General features: G+C 39.9%; 1 protein-coding gene across 2 annotated transcripts in view; it reads right to left on the bottom strand.

The window, feature by feature from the left end:
• WAPL (WAPL cohesin release factor) overlaps positions 1–20018 on the bottom strand; it is a 128270-nt gene that overhangs the window by 66192 nt on the left and 42060 nt on the right. For both annotated transcript variants that reach the window (XM_038408495.2, XM_043519476.1), the window contains exon 3: positions 4750–5805. In XM_038408495.2, coding sequence (XP_038264423.1) covers positions 4750–5805 — 1056 coding nt within the window. The remainder of the gene's footprint in view (positions 1–4749; positions 5806–20018) is intronic.

Genomic DNA, 20018 nt, shown 5'->3' with positions numbered 1-20018 from the left:
GCAGATGACAGAACGAGGAGTAATGGTCTCAAGTTGCAATGGGGGAGGTTTAGATTGGATATTAGGAAAAACTTTTTCACTAAGAGGGTGGTGAAACACTGGAATGCGTTACCTAGGGAGGTGGTAGAATCTCCTTCCTTAGAGGTTTTTAAGGTCAGGCTTGACAAAGCCCTGGCTGGGATGATTTAACTGGGACTTGGTCCTGCTTTGAGCAGGGGGTTGGACTAGATGACCTTCTGGGGTCCCTTCCAACCCTGATATTCTATGATTCTATTTAGTAGTGCATCACCTCTCCCCCAGGTCTTCAGACAAATCAGGCACAGTGCCCATCTTGGACACAAGTTCATCCAAATCAAGTTTAAATTAGGTCATTTTACCCACGGAAAGTCTCATCTTAGAGATTAATTTTAAAAATATTCAGGGTTTTATAAACCAGAGACTGGAAGCCCGTGGACCCCCTTTCCCCCACCCCGCATACACACACAACCGCCAAATATCGAAAACCTAGCCATGAAACAATCTCTGAGAAAGCTGACAATGTTCTGAAGTCTTGAAGCGATTGGTGACCAATTTATGGAAAATTCAGTATTTAAAAAAATCCTTAGCAACCACCCACTCAGCAAGCAACAAAATTTATTTTTTAATTGAACAAATTTGCAATAATTTTCCTGTTTTAGAGGAAGATTACAAGTTTACAGTAACATTTAGAACTGGACTATTGGTCAAATAGCATATTTCCTGAAGTTTCATCTTGATAGAAGGACGTTTCTTCAAAGCATCTCACGTAGAAACGTATTTATCTTTATTGTTTGATTGTATGATTTCAATGTTACGTAAGGTCTATTTTCATAGGCTGTTTCCCTCACACTTCCTTGGAGAACTGTCCCAGGGGAAAGCGTGTCTTCCTAAATCCTGTGAAAGTGTGTTTCTCTTATTTTTTTGGTGGTCTGCAGGACCACTGCAATAGACAAAATTTCATAAGAAAATTGGGAAACTGGAGTATGAGGAAGAGAAAAAAAGGATCTATAAAGGGGCACTCTTACAAAATATGGAAAATAAAAATTGAAAAATACTGCTATAGCAGGATTAGAACTTCCAAAACCTTGTAGGACCTTTGGAAGGACAGAAGAAAATGAATAGAATAGCCATCATTTTCATCGTTTTCTACAGCATACTTAGTTTCATTTTACTCAATCTCAGAATCTGAAATGCTCCTTGATTAAGGACTGCCTATCCTTGTGATTAATTGAAATTCCTCTTGGTTGAAAGACCATTCCCTTTGATTTTCAACCTGTGTAGCCAGTCTGTCCTGGTATTCAGCATTTTCTGTGCACAGCCTTGACAGAATCATGTTGTACTTTGGCCACTGAAATATTGTTGGCTTTGTTTTTTGTTGTTTTTTTTCAAATGTTGTGGAGTGTTGGCTCTAGTAGATAATAGCAAATAAATAGCATAGATGCAGCAAATAATTTGTTTACTTTCTTGTAGGGGAAGTTAGTCAGGTAGTATCTTTGATTTGCAATTTTGTAGGACTGCAGTAGGGAGTTGTCAGGGTTCCTTCCCCACTCTAGGGTACAGATGTGGGGACCCACATGAAAGACCCCCCAACCTTATTCTTACCAGCTTCAGTTAAACTTCCCCAAGGTACAAACTTTGACTTGGCCTTGAATAGTATGCTACCACCACCAAGCATGTTAAACAAAGAACAGGGAAAGACCACTTAGACATCTTTCCCCAAAATATCCCCCCAAGCCCTACACCCCCTTTCCTGGGGAAAGCTTGATAATAATCCTCACCAATTTGTATAGGTGAACACAGACCCAAACCCTTGGATCTTAAGAACAATGAAAAATCCATCAGATTCTTAAGGAAGAATTTTAATTAAAGAAAAGGTAAAAGAATCACCTCTGTAAAATCAGAAGGGAAAATACTTTACAGGGTATTCAGATTCAAAACACAGAGGATCCCCCTCTGGGCAAAACCTTAAAGTTACAGAAAAACAGGAATAAACCTCCCTCTTAACACAGGGAAAATTCACATAAAACAAAAGAAACTAATCCGCCTTGCCTGGTTTACCTATACTGGTTGCAATATTGGAGACTTGGATTAGGATGGGTTGGAGAAGATAGATTTCTGTCTGGCCCCTCTCAGTCCCAAGAGAGAACACACACGTAAACAAAGAGCACAAACAAAAGCCTTTCTCCCCCCCCAAGATTTGAAAGTATCTGGTCCCCTTATTGTCCTTTGGGTCAGGTGCCAGCCAGGTTAGCTGAGCTTCTTAACCCTTTACAGGTAACAGGATGTTGACTCTGGCCAGGAGGGATTTTATAGCACTGTATACAGAAAGGTGGTTACCCTTCCCTTTATATTTATGACCGGAGTGAAAGTTTTTCCTCCATCCTGATGCTAGGCTGCCTTTTAAATCAGACTATTTTGGGCTGCATCTGAAGACCTGGACACAAGGGAATTCTTATTTGGGAGTCAAAGCACAGATACAAGATTTCAGGCTTACAGCAACTGTGGAGTGCCTCAGCATTTGGAAAATGTTGCTATGGAAAGGACTAAGAATTTGGAGCATGGAAGATTTTTATCCCTTTTTGTGTTTTTCCCCTTAGGTGGACCAATTCTTCAGATACACAGGTGAACAAGAGTAACATCTGGAAGGGACTTGATTCAGGGAACTTTGATTCACTTTGAATCCTTTTTGGACTAATATTGCCTGCTTGTAGTCTTTTATACTACCTTAAATCAGATTTCCAGTGGAAGAATTTTAGAAACCTTTAAATTTGTATGACTGAATGTAAGCTTTTTTCTTCCCATCTGTCAACATTCAGAATAAACTGAAAGGAATAGTTCATTTCCACTTAGCCTAAATGTTATTCTAAGAATATTTTCTAGGGTTCTGTAATTTGGCACAGATTTTTGTTTGACGTCTTACAAAAACAATGGGATATATGTTTAGACAGATCAGGAACCAAGTTGGAGCATGGCAGAGGTGTTGCATGGATTCTGTATTGAGCCAGATTCCATTTTTAAATATGCTGTAAACTTGGGCATAAATTCAACACTGCTGTGAACTGAGAGCAGTATTCAAACTCTCACTGATGCCAATGGGAGTTTTGCACCAAGACAGGATGGAACAGAGCCTTTATGCAGTAAAAGGACATTTTTCCCCAGTATCTTATTCTTTATCAGTAGCAAAATATGTTCACCTTTAGGGCAGAACCACCAGTGGTCCTATCTTTCTTCCTCTTTCACCTTCCTGTTTATCTCCCTTACATTCTTCCCTCTGCATTTCATTCTCTGTAACAATATTCAGTTCCTATGTCCCATTGGGATTCACTCCCATTTGCTTTTCTCTACTAAAATGATCAGCAATGGAAGTGCTAAAGCTCACAAAGTAACACTAGGCATTAGAGTTAATATCTTTATAAGATGATGACAGTGCTAAGCAGTGCAGTTCACATTTAGTGCTTGAAGGAAAAACTAAACCAAATTCTTGTGAAATTCCAAGAGTTCTGGGATCTTATGTTGTCTCCTTCTGAGGGTTGGAGGTGAAAGATACTCCACTCCCACCCACACACTTACTAAAATGTTTGACATCTCTTGGAGATTATGATCCTGAAGATTCAAGAAGGAAAAGCCTGACTGCTCCGAGTTCTGGAAAATGCATATAAATGTCTTAGGGTCTGCTGGATGCCAAGCTTCCTGAAACATGTCAGGTGTCAACTGTGCTTCTCATTCTGTCAAAGTCTATTTTTAAGAGAGATGAAATAACATCCCTTGATTATATTCTGTGGATGAGTCCTCCTTTTCAGAAGGCTGTCTAAACAGTAGGGGTGCATCTGATTGTCCATGTCTTTGGAATATTTCAACCTATCAGCAAAAAGCTTTAAGCTTGATGAATTTAAGCTTGTTCATCAGATGAGGCCAAAGACTATCACAGAGACAGCCTGGTTTTCAAAAAATGACTGACACCAGGGAGTGTTCTCCAAATCACAAACACAAACAATGAAACTATTTTTTTGTATGTGGGGAAAAAGGAGATGCTAGCTCAGGCACAGAAACTGGAGCAGAAGCATGAGCCCTTTGATCTCCAGTAGGATGATCTGATCAGATTGCTCAAACAATGGAAAAAACAAGCTGTTGATACCAAGGACCTTCCCTTCCTACTCCCTCAAGTCTTCCTCCCTTATTTCTCAATGTAGCATGAGTCTGGTAGGAGGAAACAAGAAAATTCAAGTTTTTTGGTTCTGAGCTCAAAATTTGAACCTAGATTCATAAATTTTAAAGTCCAGTAGTGACCATTTAAATGGACCTCCTGTGTAGCAGCACAGGCCACAGAATTTTACCCAGAACATTTTGCCTCGAGCCTAATAACTTGCAGATGAATCAGGGCATCAGTAGAAAGATCTCTGCCTTCCAAGCATGGAGGCAGAACAGTGGGAAGGTGACATGGTTGCATTATGGTTTACATAGCAAGAGATGAAACCTGTTTTCAGTAGAAAGAGGAATCTTTTCCTCTGGCATGAGATTATAAAGAAGATAAACCATTTTTTGTGATAATTATGGAGCAGTAGGCACCCATGACAGACAAGCAGAAGCTAAACTCCTACATTTTTGAACGATTGAGTACTGTAATTCAAGAGATTAAGAACCTTAAGGATATCATAATTAGGTTACAACAATTAAAAATTAAAGTAGACTTAAGCCTTAAAATCTTATCAAATCCAGAAGAATATTGCTTACCCGCATTAGTGCTCAATTGGGTGTCCTGGGAAAAATTCTCATTGCCATCAGAACTGGACTGAAATGAGGAAGATGGTGCTGTTCTATTTCGTTTTTTGTTAGATTTCCTTTCTGCTAACTGCCAGTCATCTTCATCATCCTCACTTTCACTCAAGTCATCAAACCCAAAGTATTTAATTTTATAATTGGAGCGTCCAGAGCTTTTAGAGCCTCCTTCATCTCCCCCACCCTCATCATGATCTTCAAACCCAAAAAACTCCAGTTTGACATCCTTTTTGGATTTTGTATTGCTAGGTCGAAATCTAGTTGTAGTCTTGGTAGTAGCAATGTCTGCTTTCTTTCTTAGACGTCCAGCCTCTCCCAAGTCAGTAGGAGCTGCTGTAGTGAATTCATCAATACGTTCCATTGTATCCTGTATAGTAACATTACAAACTGACAAGCAAGATGGATGGAGAACAGTGTAGTCTCTAGTACGCCCAACTGTCCCTCTAAAACTGGTCCCACTACTAAAAACAGCTTTTCTTGCTGGGTTCAGACCATCATTATTTGATTCATTATTTGATTCATTATTTGCTTTGGATAAAGACTGACTACTGCCATCCATTAGCTTATCAAAATTTGTTGCCCCCTGTTTTGCTTTGTTGGATCTACAATATGTCCTGCAGTTGCTTGGCCTAAGAACAGTTTGCACAAGTTCTTCACTAATGGCTTCCTTTGGATTTTCCATATCTTCTTTATCAAATTCTTCATCCTTGTTCTTAATTTCTGATAAATGTTCACTATCAAAATCTAACATATACTCTCCAGTTGCGGAGTCTTCAACTTCATCCTCCCATTCATACAAATGAGTTCTTAATGGCCCCTTAGTCTGAGATATTTCTGATAGAGAGTCTGAGCTTTTCCCAATACGGGAGTCCCAAGAGTCAAGAAAGTCCTTGGTTTCTATGTTGTACCCAGAAACGTCTGTGGTTTCAGCATTGGTTTCACTACTGTCTTCAGCATTCTTGTAGATGAAGTGACTGTTCTTATTATCTTCACTAAAATTCTGTATTTTATCTACAAAAAAGAGGGAAATTATTAATATAAATAATACAAAGAGCCATGTTACAACCATCAACTCCAATACTACCTTAAATCAGACTTGTCTCAGTTTAACAGAAGGAATTCTCAATGCTCACTGGCACATAAAGTAATAATCTCAATGAAATTATCCAAAAATTATTGATTTTTAAGAACTTAAGAAAATTTAAGGATTTAAAAAATATTTCAGAATTTAAACATCTATACAAACTTTTCCGTTTTTGTGCAGCAAAATCCTTTCCCCATGACACTGATCTAATGAGTAGTTTCCTAATAGAATAATTTTGCCAACTTCAAGGTTAGCCCTCTGCATAAGGCTCTTGTAATTAAAACAGAATGTTTAAAAATCCTCTTTGTAACTACTCAACCATTTCTACAACCTAAAGAAAAAAGGAAAATCAGTAATAAATCAAGTTAAACACAGTTAACAATGAATGTCAATCTCACTATTTTAAATTAAACTCAACTCAAACATTAGAAACAGAATTTCATTTACAGTAGAACCTCAGAATTACAAACATCAGAGTTATGAACTGACAAGTCAACTACACACCTCATTTGGAACCAGAAGTACACAATCAGGGAGCAGCAGAGACTAAAAAGGAAGATACAATACAGTACTGTATTAAACTACTAAAAATAAATAAATAAAAGGAAAGCAGCATTTTTCTTCTGCATATTAAAGTTTCAAACCTGTATTAAGTAGATATTCAGTTGTAAACTTTTAAAAGAACCACCATCATGTTTTGTTCAGAGTTAAGAACAACTCCATTCCAGAGGTGTTCGTACTGGAGGTTCTACTGTAGAATCAACTTAGTTTTGCACATGAACATGTTTCTATCCATATACTCCCCAGGAGTAAACTGAAAACAAGGTCTTCTAATGGGAAGTGTTGAGCAACTTTAACCTACAGGTGGCAGAATATAGCTGGCAGTGACTATCCCATAAGTTAAAATGCTATAATACAGAACTGTCTAAATATAATTGCAGTGGCTCTCTGCCTTTCCAGTAGTGTGGAAAAAATTGTCTTTGCAGCAGTTAGGATGGTATCAAGGGCAGGCTGTGGTGGACCAATGTGAAGAGCCACTTGCAACTTTGACACACTTATATGCTAAGAGCATCAGAGTTGATCAATGACTTGAGAATTAAGAACAAATCTTTCTAGAAAATACCTTATTCTTAATCTTGTACTGCAAGTATCATTGAAACCATAGAGAAATGATAAATATCTTTTTAAGATACTGAACTATCTTATGAAAATAAATATGGGATTAAGAGTAGAGGAAGGGAACAATCCTAGAGGAGTTTCTAACAATGTTATAAAAAAAACCTTCATCTAACTCCATAAAGATAAACAAGAGAAGGTTCATAATTTGTTCTTCAGAAGTTTAAACTTTGATTATAGGAATTCATCTCTATGTATCTTGGAGAATTTAAAATACATGAGAAGATATGTTGTGTCCTAGACTAAACACTGACCAGATGACACTATTCAAAAAAACCAACTACCAGTCTTTGTCTACTCTGAATGTTGAGGTGTGATAAATTTTGTATTAGTTAGCACGTATCATAAACAAGATGCACTCTGAAGTGTGGACAAGCTCTAAGTATGGTAAAGCCTAGCAAAATGAGGCTCCAATCTTGGCTGGAGCCTTTAAATGATATTGTAATGAAGTGGGAGATAAAAGAAAGATACTTTTAGTTAAAGAACTGCCAAGTTATAATTATAGTAGGGCTCCTGTGGCCATAATCTTCCTAATATACTATTTCCACTCCTCCTCCCAGTTTGATCAAATACAAGCTTTCACTTTCCAGTACAATAGCATACACAACTGCAGTTGATTCAAATTCTGATAGAAGTGATACTTAGTATATTAAATGCCTTTAGATTTCAAGTTCTATAGAAGAACAATCATAAGTCTGTTTCTGCACTCCTCTGAGAAATGTATTCTCTCCATTTTACAGTCTGTGAAGCTGAAACATGAGTCGCCTAGAGTAGTACTGGACATGTGAACAGGATGCACTCTATGCCCCAGAACTATACATTTGAAAGCTTCCTGAGCAGGTCCATATTTTACCGAAACCCTTGTTTTCTGAAGATTTGCCGTGTTCTTTCGGTCACTGTGAGAAAACTGTGATCGCATTATAAAAATCAGTGTTCAACCAGCTTCTCATTCCTGGTTACTTGAATATAAAATTAACCTAAGGAGCTGATGAAGATGCTGGAACAAAATTGTGGGTATGGCAAGGTTTTGCTTCAAAGGGGATGACGAGCATTAACAAGAGTGGGGACAAAGGAGTAAATCTGGGCAGCTGCAAGCAAGGGGGGGCATATTGCAAGGAGCAAGAGGAAATGAGACAACAGGGCACAGAAGGGGAACAAAACAACAGTATTAAAACCTTTGTATGTTTTCTACTTTTGAATTAATCCGCTATTTATGGTGCACTGCTCCATAATTTGGATTTAGGCTATGATAAAGGTCACCTAGTTGAAAGGAGTTCTGAACTGTGCAATAGTGTTAACTAACCACAGTGCCATAAGACTAAAGTAGCCTAGATTGTGATCAAACTAAACCCACTTGAATTCCAATTAAAAATCCAAGATATTCATAAAATAAAAATCAAACTTTTAAAATACTCTTGTAAAAAACTCAGGTCAACTGAACTTTCCTTAAAAGATTTAATACTAATCTGCTCAAATAAAAGATAAATCTATAGTTTGATGTATGTGGAGCTGTCTTTGGACTTCAGGCTTTCGAATGACAAACACAGATGTAGTAAAGGTAGGGTCAACCTTATATCTTCATACACTGCTTCCAACCACTCATCTTCAGCTAGTCTTTCCCGTCATACCTCCTTTGTAAAATACAGTCAACTTAAAAAGATATTTATCATTTCTCTATGGTTTCGATGATACTTGCAGTACAAGATTAAGAATAAGGCATTTTCTAGAAAGATTTGTTCTTAAATTCTCAAGTCATTGATCAACTCTGATGCTCTTAGCATATAAGTGTGTCAAAGTTGCAAGTGGCTCCTCACGTTGGTCCACCACAGCCTGCCCTTGATACCATCCTAACTGCTGCAAAGACAATTTTTTCCACACTACTGGAAAGGCAGAGAGCCACTGCAATTATATTTAGACAGTTCTGTATTATAGCATTTTATCTTATGGGATAGTCACTGCCAGCTATATTCTGCCATCTGTAGGTTAAGGTTGCTCAACACTTCCCATTAGAAGACCTTGTTTTCAGTTTACTCCTGGGGGGAATTCTGCACCATTGTGCGCACGCAGAATTCATGTTTCCTGCAGATTTCTTGGCTTCCCTGCAGAAAAATGACTTCTGACAAGGAAGCAAAGGGAAGCTGCGAAAGTGGTTACACGTCCCTTCCCAGCAGTGTGGGCATGTCATTTTGCACACCTACCGCGGCATCACTACTAGAGTGACTGGGCATACTATATACTGGCAATGCACAGGCTGAGAAGGATTTTCCTCACAACTGCTGCTCCCAACTATGGACTACTGTGGCACCAGACATAGGAAGTGGGGGCAAGGAGACTCTCACCTGGGCTCTCAATGCTTTCCCTACTGGTACCCGGACATCAAGGAGGCAGAGGAAGCCTGAACTGAATGCCAAGAGGACAAGAGCTAGGCCGGAGGGAAGATGGGGTTTGTGTGTGAACAGTGCTGGTGTGAGTATGTTGGGACAATGAGCTTAGGGCCAGAAGTAGAGAAGACTGATCAGATGAGAAACAGAAGGGAGAGGGGTAGAGAAATGGGTTAGGCTGGAGGGGATGAGAGCACAAGAGTCTGGAACAGAACTCAAGATCTCACTATTCCTCTGCTGTCAGCAAATATCTATGTAACCCACTAGCAAAGTGTCTCTCATCCCCTTCTTGTGCTGGTCTAATTTACAATTGCTATCAATGACTCCATTAGCTCAACCCGCCGAGATCTGTGTGGTGGATCCAAAGGTTCCACACTTGCTGGTGACTCAGCTGAATGTCAATGGAGCTCACATATCTACGTAATGGAATTTGCTATTTCAGTTTGCTTTTTCAAAAGGCTAGGATACTATACACAAAATCTATATTAAAAGAATATTAAGGTCACAAAGTCAAGCATTCAAAAATTAAGAAACGCCAGAATTAAGGCTGCTGTGCAACTTGTGACCCTAGTCTCGGATCTAAAGAGGTGCTGAGCACTCACTGCCAGAACTGTTCAGAAAGCTGTGCTTTCAACATTTAAAAAAAAAAAAAAAAAAAGAGCAATAGCATGCTAAATACTCTGGAAAAAAATCATGTCCTAGGCTCAAATTGGTGGAAACTTGACTTGAGTCTTAGTACCATTTTACAACGGGGATCTGAGGCACGATTACCTCATCAAACTTGACTGTAGTGGAAATAATTTAATGTTTGTGAAGCACTTGGTCATTACAGTAATGAGTGCCTCAGAAAAGCCTATGAGAAAAATCAATTGTTCTGTATTCAGGGGAGGCCTGAGTGGTGTGCAATCTGTAAAAGCATAGAAAATATATGTGAGCATGTTAATTAAATACCACAATAATCCATACATATACAAGGGCTGAATTATGGTTGCACAAGCAACTTTAATTCTGGCATTTTCTAACTTTCTAGTGCTTGATTTGCAACCTTAACATTCTCTCAATTTATTGGGGTGTGTGTATAATCTCTGATAATCTCTGATAAACTCAAAGAAATAAATGAAGAAGTGCTTGGAATTAGCAAGTCTTGTCTTAAAAAATGATATTTAACATAACCCTGATTTAGCCCTCATCCACATTTCTGGGGTAATATTGTATCCCATGAGCATATATGTTGCTGTGTCTCGAACTAGTGCCCCTCAACCATGCTATTTTGGGACACAGTCATGTAGGCACAGGTACACAGTTGGCCAAAAAAAAAAAAAAAAAAAAAAAAAAAAATCTAAATTTACAGGAAAAATGTTTTTATGCTATCAAAAAATATATATGTGGGATTCAAATGAACCCCAAACATGTCCTGTTATCCTGTATTTTTAGTAATTCTATGTACACATTTACTGTAGTGAGTATCTTATATTGTAATATGCTTTTTTGATATATGCTAAATTGACAATAGATTGCAGTGACAATGGCTGCTGCATAAAGCAAGGTAGAAGGTACTCCACAGACGCTGATCCTTTGAAGTCTGGTCTTGTTAGGTATGAAAACAGATGGTTTTATTGGCCTAACATTCTTGAGAGGATTTTCTGTCTAACTATTATGCTCCAAACATTGCAGACTCAAGAGGCACTTGAGTGGATTGTGTGTGTTGTACAATCTAAGTTGGAGAACAGGCACAATATTCTTCTTCTGACCTTATAAAAGTGATTTGCAACTCTCAAAACATGTTACTGTATGCTGAAAACATATTAGATGATAGTGACTTTGTGCCAGAGCATGTCAAGAGTTGCTCTGAGAAGGAAGACTATAATTCCATTGATCGTTCATCGAGTTTGTCTTCAGACAATGAGGAGTCCGTGTAAAGCCCTGGTAAAGGACTGGAATAACCATAGCTGGGAATAACTTCACCACTATTCAGCTTGCTGAAGATATACTCAACAAAAGTTTAACCTATGCTGGAACAATCCAATAAAAAAAGCCAGATATACCCAGTAAGATGCAACCTCATCACAGCAGGGAAAAAAATCATCTGTGTTTGGTTTTCCTGGGCCACACTCTGGTTTCCTAAATTCCAAAGCAGGACAAAAATCGGTAATTATGCATTTAACAATGCATCATGCCAAGACTGTAGGAGACAAAAACCCCACAATTCTCCACTACAATGACATTAAAAGTGGTCTTGATAACACTGATCATCTTGCAAGGATGTATTCCTGCAGATGCAAGGGAAGTAATGGTTCTTTTCTTCAACATGCTTGATGTTGCTGACATTACCAGGTTTCATAATTTGGGTCAGCAAGAACCCTGCTTGGCATCATATTCGATCAAGACAAAGAAACAGCTTGTTCCTGTAATCAAGGAGAATGACTTTAGATGCACATATAAAGAGAAGAATCCTTTATATCCATCTTCTCACTATGCCCATCAAAGCAGCACTTCCTTCCTTTGGCTACCATGGAAAGCCAGACACCATGGTAAGGCTTTTAATCCTGTCTCGCATATCCTTTTCATTAACGAAGTAGGGAAATACAACCTAGATGGTGTTACCAGATTTGCCAGTTACTTTGGGGTATGCTCATTTATTAGGGTTACTCTTCCGGGAGGGGAGGGAAGTGTCTGTATTTATATCAATGTACTGCTTGTGTCACTTGTGTTTTCATATGGAGCTCTACTTCTCCCTTCTGCAAGTCTCCTCCCAATGGAGCTATTTTGCAAGACCTAGGTTCCCCAGGGATGGGTTTCTCCAGGCCCAGAACCAACGAACGAACGAGAGAAGCAACCAGCTGAAACATAAAAGTTACTGAATAATAGTGCTAACCACACAAGGAGAGCCTAAACAAACATAACAGTTACATTATTAAAGGTTACAAAAGTCATGTATAGAAAACTATACCTGCCTGTGGTAGAAAAGAAAACAGAGAGAGAGAGAGACAGAGACAGAGACAGAGAGAGAGCGCGCGCGCACACATGCTGGGATCTCACCACTCCACAGAACTTCAGCTTTCGGGATTCCCAGGTGATGGTGGTAGCTCTGGGTCCTGAGTGCTGGAGACAGACAGAGCCCCCAGCACGATCAGTCAGGAGAAGATGAAATCCAGTGGAACTGATGCAGAGTTGGATCCATGCATCAGAACACTTACTTGAGCATGGGCAGGGGTTTTTTGTGGGGAAACAACAATGGGGGAACACTAGATTTGTTTTTTGGGTAAACTGATGACTCAAGGGTTTTCTTTAGGCTAGGCCAGGGGTGGCCAACCTGTGGGTCCGGAGCCACATGTGACTCTTCAGAAGTTAATATGAGGCTCCTTGTATAGGCGCTGACTCCGGGGTGGAGCTACAACCGCCAACTTTCCAATGTGCTGGGGGGTGCTCACTGCTCTGCCACAGGCTCTGCCACAGGTCCTGCCCCCACTCCACCCCTTTCCAGCCCCTCCCCAGAGTCTGCCATGCCCTCACTCCTCTCCCTCCCCTGGCAGAGCCTCCTGCACACCACAAAACAGCTGATCGGAGGGTGGGAGGAGGCGCTGATCAGCGTGGCAGCCAGTGGGCAGGAGGCGCTGGGAGCAGACCAATGCTCAAACCACTGAGCTATTCCTCCCCCCCAACCAAGTTGGTAACAGGGGAGTGCGAGTTTGTAAGGGAAATTTGGGGAATGGTGCGGTGTGTGTGTGTGGGGGGGGGAAGAGGGCACTGGAATTTTTTTATCTTAACAGGAACTTAGGAGGGAAGGATATGACAGCTACGGAGGCACTGCAGCAGTAGTGACCAGAAGAATGGAAGAGACAACGAAGATGACTGGATGCAGAAGCTATACAATGTGCATTCTGTTGAGTTTAGAGAAGGATTTTGAGTGAATAATGGATGGAAGAAAAGAGAAGGCTGAAGGAAAAATCTGAGACTTGCAGATGAACACCAGACAAGAGAACTATGAGGGTGAACTGCTGGATGAAGAAAGTGGCCTGTGGAAGCATATGATAAGAACAAGACAGAGGAAGTGACCAGCTAGTGAATGAGAAACAAATCTGAGGAAGAGGTCTGTCAAGTTGGAAGATGAAGAGGAGAGGTAGGCAGCAACAGAAGATGGTAGACCAGGGAAAAAGAAAAGAGCAGCTAGTCCTAGAAGAAGCAGAGAAGAGAATGGAAATAGCCAAAGTTCAGAGTCCTGAAAGAATAGAGGATGACTCTCAGAAGACTACAAGAACGAACAGAACAGAAGACAAGATGACTTACAATCAGAAAGAACAGTAGGGCAAAGGCCTGAGAATCGTACCAACACCAAGAAAAGTCTGATCTCTATGACTGAGGACTCCCAGGACAGGCAAAGCTGTCACCAGAGTTGATTCTGAGAACTGATGGGTGTGTTATCGAGTGGAAGCTAATATATAGGATGTGGCCCTCAGGCGGAAGACCATCCTAATGGGAACAGGAAAGAATTTACAGACGGTCGTTCATGTGGGAACAATGACACTGCTGGAGTCTCACCAGGACGCATCAAAGATGACAATGCCAGGCTGGAGTACACACTTAAAAGAAATGGAGGCTCAGATCTTCACTGGAATTCTACCTGTTTCTAGAACAAGTGAATAAAGATGGAGACAATATTATCATGATCAACAGATGGGTCAGGCACTGTTGCTATAAGATGAGCTTTGGGACGTTTAACGACTTGAAGGCATTCACAGACAGAGGACTGCTCTCATGAGATGGACTCAACCTGAGTTGGGAGGGTTATCAGACTTCTGTAATGTAGTCTGACCCAACTGATTAAAAGGAATTCAGGAGAGATGATTGAGAGACACTCATGTAATCTCTATGCCAGATTCGAATACTGAGCAGGAAGAAAATGAAGTAAGAGGATACAAAAACAGAGGAAGGAACAGAGGATAGGCAAATGGACAACAAGAGGAAAGATAGTGCCAATATCAATGACAAAGTAATAATCAACTAGGCAATACTGGCAGTAAAATGTACCTCATCTGGCAAGGAATCTGGGTGAGATGAAGCACAAACAAAAATGGCTGTTCATTGTGCGGAACCTGGGTAACAAAATGAAGGAATTAGAACTACTGCTGCACGAAGTAAAACCAAACAACAGAAACATGGTAGAATAGTAATCATGCTTGGAATACAGGTACTGAAGGATATGTGTTGTTCTGAAATGAGACAAAGGTAAAGGTGCTGAAATAGCATTGTATATTAATGATGAGATAGACTGAAAAAAACCCAATCCATTGGGGTCAAAAATCACTCTGGGGAAGAGTGGTAACAGAGTTTCCACTGGGATAGTGCTTGAGGTCTGCTATAGACCCCCAAGATTGAAACTAAACACAGCTAGAGACCTCTAATATTTTTAATTAAATAAATAGTACCACGAATTGTGAAATTATGGAAGACTAATTTCCCAGATACAGATTGGAAGACATATGCTACTAATAATGCTAGGGATCAGACATTCCTGGATGCGATAGCCAGACGTGTTCACCAAATAAAAAAAGAAAAGGAGTACTTGTGGCACCTTAGAGACTAACAAATTTATTAGAGCATAAGCTTTCGTGAGCTACAGCTCACTTCATCGGATGCATTTGGTGGAAAAAAACTTTTTTACACCAAATGCATCCAATGAAGTGAGCTGTAGCTCACGAAAGCTTATGCTCTAATAAATTTGTTGTTAGTCTCTAAGGTGCCATAAGTACTCCTTTTCTTTTTACGAATACAGACTAACACGGCTGCTACTCTGAAATAAAAAAAAAAGTCACCAAACCAGCAAGAAGTGATAACAATACTAAATCTAAAATTTTAAGTAGTGAGGACCTCATAGAAGAGCTGATTGTCAAGGACAATCTTGGTTCAAATGAGCATGACCTATTCATTTCAAACTAAATGGAAGGATAAACAGATCTGCAAGTAAGATCCTTAACTTCAAAAGTGGAAATTGAAAAAACAGTTAAGGGAATTAGTTAGGGAAGTTGTCTGGACTGAAGAACTCAATGTGGAGGAGGCTTGGATTTACATCAAAGTTGCAAAAACTATCTGGAGCCCATTGTTTCATTCATTCTGTTTATCACAACAGATAAAACCCATTGTTTCATGTTCTCTGTGTGTGTGTGTATATATAAATCTCCCCACTGTATTTTCCACCAAATGCACCTCGAAGTGAGCTGTAGCTCACGAAAGCTTATGCTCAAATAAATTTGTTAGTCTCTAAGGTACCACAAGTACTCCTTTTCTTTTTGCGAATACAGACTAACATGGCCGCTACTCTGAAACCTATCTGGAGCCTGTATCCCAAACAAGAGGGTAGGAAATGGTAGGGAAGGACTCGCAGACCAAACTGGTTGAACAAGCCTCTCAAACAGATTAAAAGAAAGCAGAAAGCCTACAAGGAATAGAAGAAGGGATCTATTAGCAAGAAAAGCTACCTCTTAGAGGTCAGAAAGTGTAGGGAAAAGTGAGAACTGTCAAAAGACAAGCAGAGTAGGACGTAATGAAATTGAATGAAACCAACAGTAAAAGGGTCTTTAGCTACACAAATAAAAAGCAAATGGGGGCGGGAGGGTTGGAACTGTTAGGCACTAAGAACAGGGTGAAGATTAACGACAGTCTAGGTATGACCCAATACCTAAAATCAATACTTTGCTTCAGTTTTTAGTAATGGTAATGAGACGCTATGGGGCAATGGTAAAGATTTTTAATGAATCTGTAACTTCTGGGGTTGTACCTTATGACTGAAGAATTGCAAACAATACCCAAATGAAAAATAGTAACCCAGGAAGCTACAGACCTGTAAACTTGACTTCAACTGTATACAAGGTCTTAGAACAGATTTTGAAAGGGAGTACTTAAAAAGACAGAGGTAAACAGTAACTGGGATAAAATACAATAAGATTTTACAGAAGGTAGATTGTGACAGACCAACCTGATCTCTTTCTTTGAGAAGACAGCTGGTTTTGTAGACAACAACAAACAGTTGTTGGAATCTACTTGGGTTTCAGTAGAGCAATTCATACAGTTCCACACAGGACATTTAGTTAAACTGAAGACCACAGGGTGTGATATTGCACTCCATATGCTTATGAATGTGAATATGATGCAACTGCAATACGCTTTATGCAAAAGATCCTTTGTAAAGTGTCATTACAAAGCTTATAATCTACTAAGTGTGCTCATCCTATTTGTTTGCAAGTATTATTTCTATGTCTGAAGTTAGGAGAATAAGATATAAACTTGCATTACTGACGTAAACATATAAAATGGAAGCCATTAAGGGTGCTTCAGAAATCAATGAATTGTAAATGGCTCTGCTTACTTGCAAACTTTCCTGTGTACATGTGGGCCATCCCAGGAAGAATGGAGGCTGGGGTCTTACAGTGACATGTGACCATGTCACCTGATAATAAAATCCATCTTAAATCTGGTACTTTTCCATTTAGAAGGAGGGGTGGGGACCCAGAGAGACAAAGGATTCCCGCCTTGTGCCAAAAGCTATAAAAGGGGATGGAGCAGGACAAAGGGAGGCCAGTCATGAGAAAGCCCCTGTTTAACACCTAAGACATCTGCTGGAACTAACAAGGACTGTACTGGGGAAAAGATGGGGCCCAGGCTCCCGGAAGGAGTCTAGTCTGTGAAAGAAGTTTATTTGAACATCTCTAAGGGTGAGATTTTACCTATAGTCAGTTTCTTAATGTATTAGGCTTAAACTTGCCTGTTTTTGCTTTATTTTGCTTGGTGACTTACTTTGTTCGGTCTGTTATTACTTTAAATCACTTAAATCCTATTTTTTATACTTAATGAAATCACTTTTTTTTATTAATGAACCCAAAGTAAGTGATTAATACCTGGCGGAGAAAACAGTTGTGCATATCTCTATCAGTGATAGAGGATGAACAATTTATGAGTTTACCCGGTATAAGCTTTATACAGAATAAAACTGATTTGGATCCCATTGGAGGCTGGGTGTCTGGGTGCTGGAGCGAGGTGACCAGCTGAGCTGTTTTCAGTTAATTCTGAAGCTTTGGGAGCATGGACCAGACCCTGGGTCTGTGTTGCAGCAGGCTAGCATGTTTGGCTCAACAAGAAAGGGTTCTGGAGTCCCAAGATAGCAGGGGAAAATGCACTCAGAGGTGATCTCAGCACTGCAGCTGACAGTCTCAAGGGAATCTCTGGTGCCGAACCCGTCACGCAGGGATTAATATGAGAATTGAAAGGTAGGAACTAGTTAAAAAGGGAGATTACAACAGATCATGCTGAAAAGTGAATTGTCAGCCTGAAAGCAGGTTACTAGTGAAGCTCCTCAAGGGTCAGTCTTTGGATCAAATCTTACTTAACATCTTCATTATTGACCTTGGCATGAAAAGTGGGTGTGTGCTAATAATTTGCGGAGAACAAAGTTTGGAGGTTTTGCCAATACAGCATACAAGATCTGGATGATCTCGCAAACTGGAACAACAGAAATGTTCAGTAGTGCGAAGTGCAAGGTTATGCACCTCAGGACAAAGAAGAATTTTTGCTATAAGCTGGGGATTTACAATTGGAAGTGACAGAGGAGGAGAAAGACCTAGATGTACTGATTGATCACAGGATGAATCAGCTGCAAATGTGATATGGCCATGAAAAAAATTACTGCAATCCTGGGAAGCATCAGGTATTCCCAGGAGAGATTGAGAAGTGTTATTACTCGGGCTGTCAAGTGATTAAAAAAATTATTCACGATGAATCACAAGATTTAAAAAAAAATAATCAATCCTCATTAATCACACTGTTAAACAATACTAGAAATATTTAAATATTTTTGGATGTTGTCTATTTTTTCAAATATAAGCTCTAGGCTGTCGGCTCTGGGCTCCAGCCCCCTGTGGAGCTGCAGGCTGGGGCTTCAGATCCCCCACTGCCAATGCCTCCCTCAGAGGTCTGCAATTAACACATTAAAAATGTGTTAATTTGGTTTTCAGTTAATCACAGGCATTAACTGCTATTAATTGACAGCTCTAATTATTACCATTAGACAAGGCACTGGGGATACCTCACCTAGAATACTATATGCAATTCTGGTCTCCCATGTTTAAAAAATAAGAATTCAAACTGGAACAGGTGCAGAAAAGGGCCATTAGGACGATGAGAGGAATGGAGAACCTCTCTAGAGAGAAGACTTAAGGAGCTTGGCATGTTTAGACTAACAAAAAAGGCAGAAGAGATGACTGCGCTCTGTAAATACATTAGAGCAGTGGCTCCCCAAACTGGGGTTCATGAACCCCTGGGGGTTCACCAAATGTTACAGGGGGTTCTCAAGAAAAAAAATTCCCTAATGGCGGATAGAGCTGTCCATAGGGACCCCAGACAGCACAAGGCCAGCAACCCGGAGCCTTGGGGACTTCCAAGAGCTAAGCAGATCAAAGCAAGCATATCTATCACACTGAGGAGATTTAAACTTCAAGACTCCTTTTACGAAATAGAAAGGGAGGTGGGTTTTTTTTTGCTGTTTTTAAAATTAAATCGGCTGCTAGTGTTGTTTTTAAAATTATTATGAAGAACAAGTTTAAGCTTTGTTGTAACGTGCATTGTTTGCCCAGACTACTCAAGACCTGAATGCTTGGGTAAGAGGAACTCTGAATTGGCTTCATGCTGTTTCACATTTGATACTCCTTGATGAAACACAGGAGTCAGAGGTGCCAGTACAGAGGGGAGACGAGGGTCACGTGCCCCCCCCAGTGGGTCCCTCCCCCCTTTTTTCTCCAGCAGTGCCCCACCACACCCCTTTTTTCTACTGGCACCTCTGACAGGAATCTTGTCTTATAACAGACTTAATCAAAAGCGATACAAGCTACAAAAAAAGTGAGATCTTGGAAGAGTGTTGCTATTTTCATAATGTAATAAAAATACTGTAATGATAAATAATAATTAATAGTGTGTAATAAGCATATCATAAAAACAAATGTTATTTCCAAGATCACTGCTTTTATAATTTATGTTGAGGTATGGGAGAAAATCCCTGGAAATATTCATTTTTAGGAGGGGGTTTCATGAGACTTAACATTTTAGTGAAAGGGGTTCGCGAGTTATTTAAGTTTGGGAACCACTGCATTAGAGGGACAAACACCAGGGAGGGAGAGGAGTTATTTAATTTAAGAGCCATTGCTGGCACAAGAACAAATGGATACAAGCTGGCCATCAAAAAGTTTAGATTTGAAAATTAGATGAAGGTTTCTATCCATCCCAGGATTCAAGTTCTGGAACAGCATTCCAAGAGAAGTAGGTTTTGCATGCGCTAACTGGCTTCAGACTAAGCTTGGTAAATTTAGGACGGTGATATATGAGGAGGTTGCCTACATTAGAACGTGGCCCATCCATGACTTTGAGTAGCAAATATCTCCAATAGCCAGAGACGAGAAGGGCTCTAAGTTACTAGAGAGAACACTTTCCCACATGTCTGGCTGGTGGGTCTTGTGCACATGCCCTGGATCTAACTGATGACAGTATTTGGGATTGGGAAGGAATTTTCCCTCACATCAGATGGCCAGAAATCCTTGGGT

The sequence above is a fragment of the Dermochelys coriacea genome, chromosome 7 (genome assembly GCF_009764565.3).
Source record: "Dermochelys coriacea isolate rDerCor1 chromosome 7, rDerCor1.pri.v4, whole genome shotgun sequence".
In the NCBI taxonomy this organism is placed as follows: Eukaryota; Metazoa; Chordata; order Testudines; family Dermochelyidae; genus Dermochelys; species Dermochelys coriacea.
Note: the sequence above shows the minus strand (reverse complement) of the source record. Positions and strands in the feature narration are given on the sequence as shown.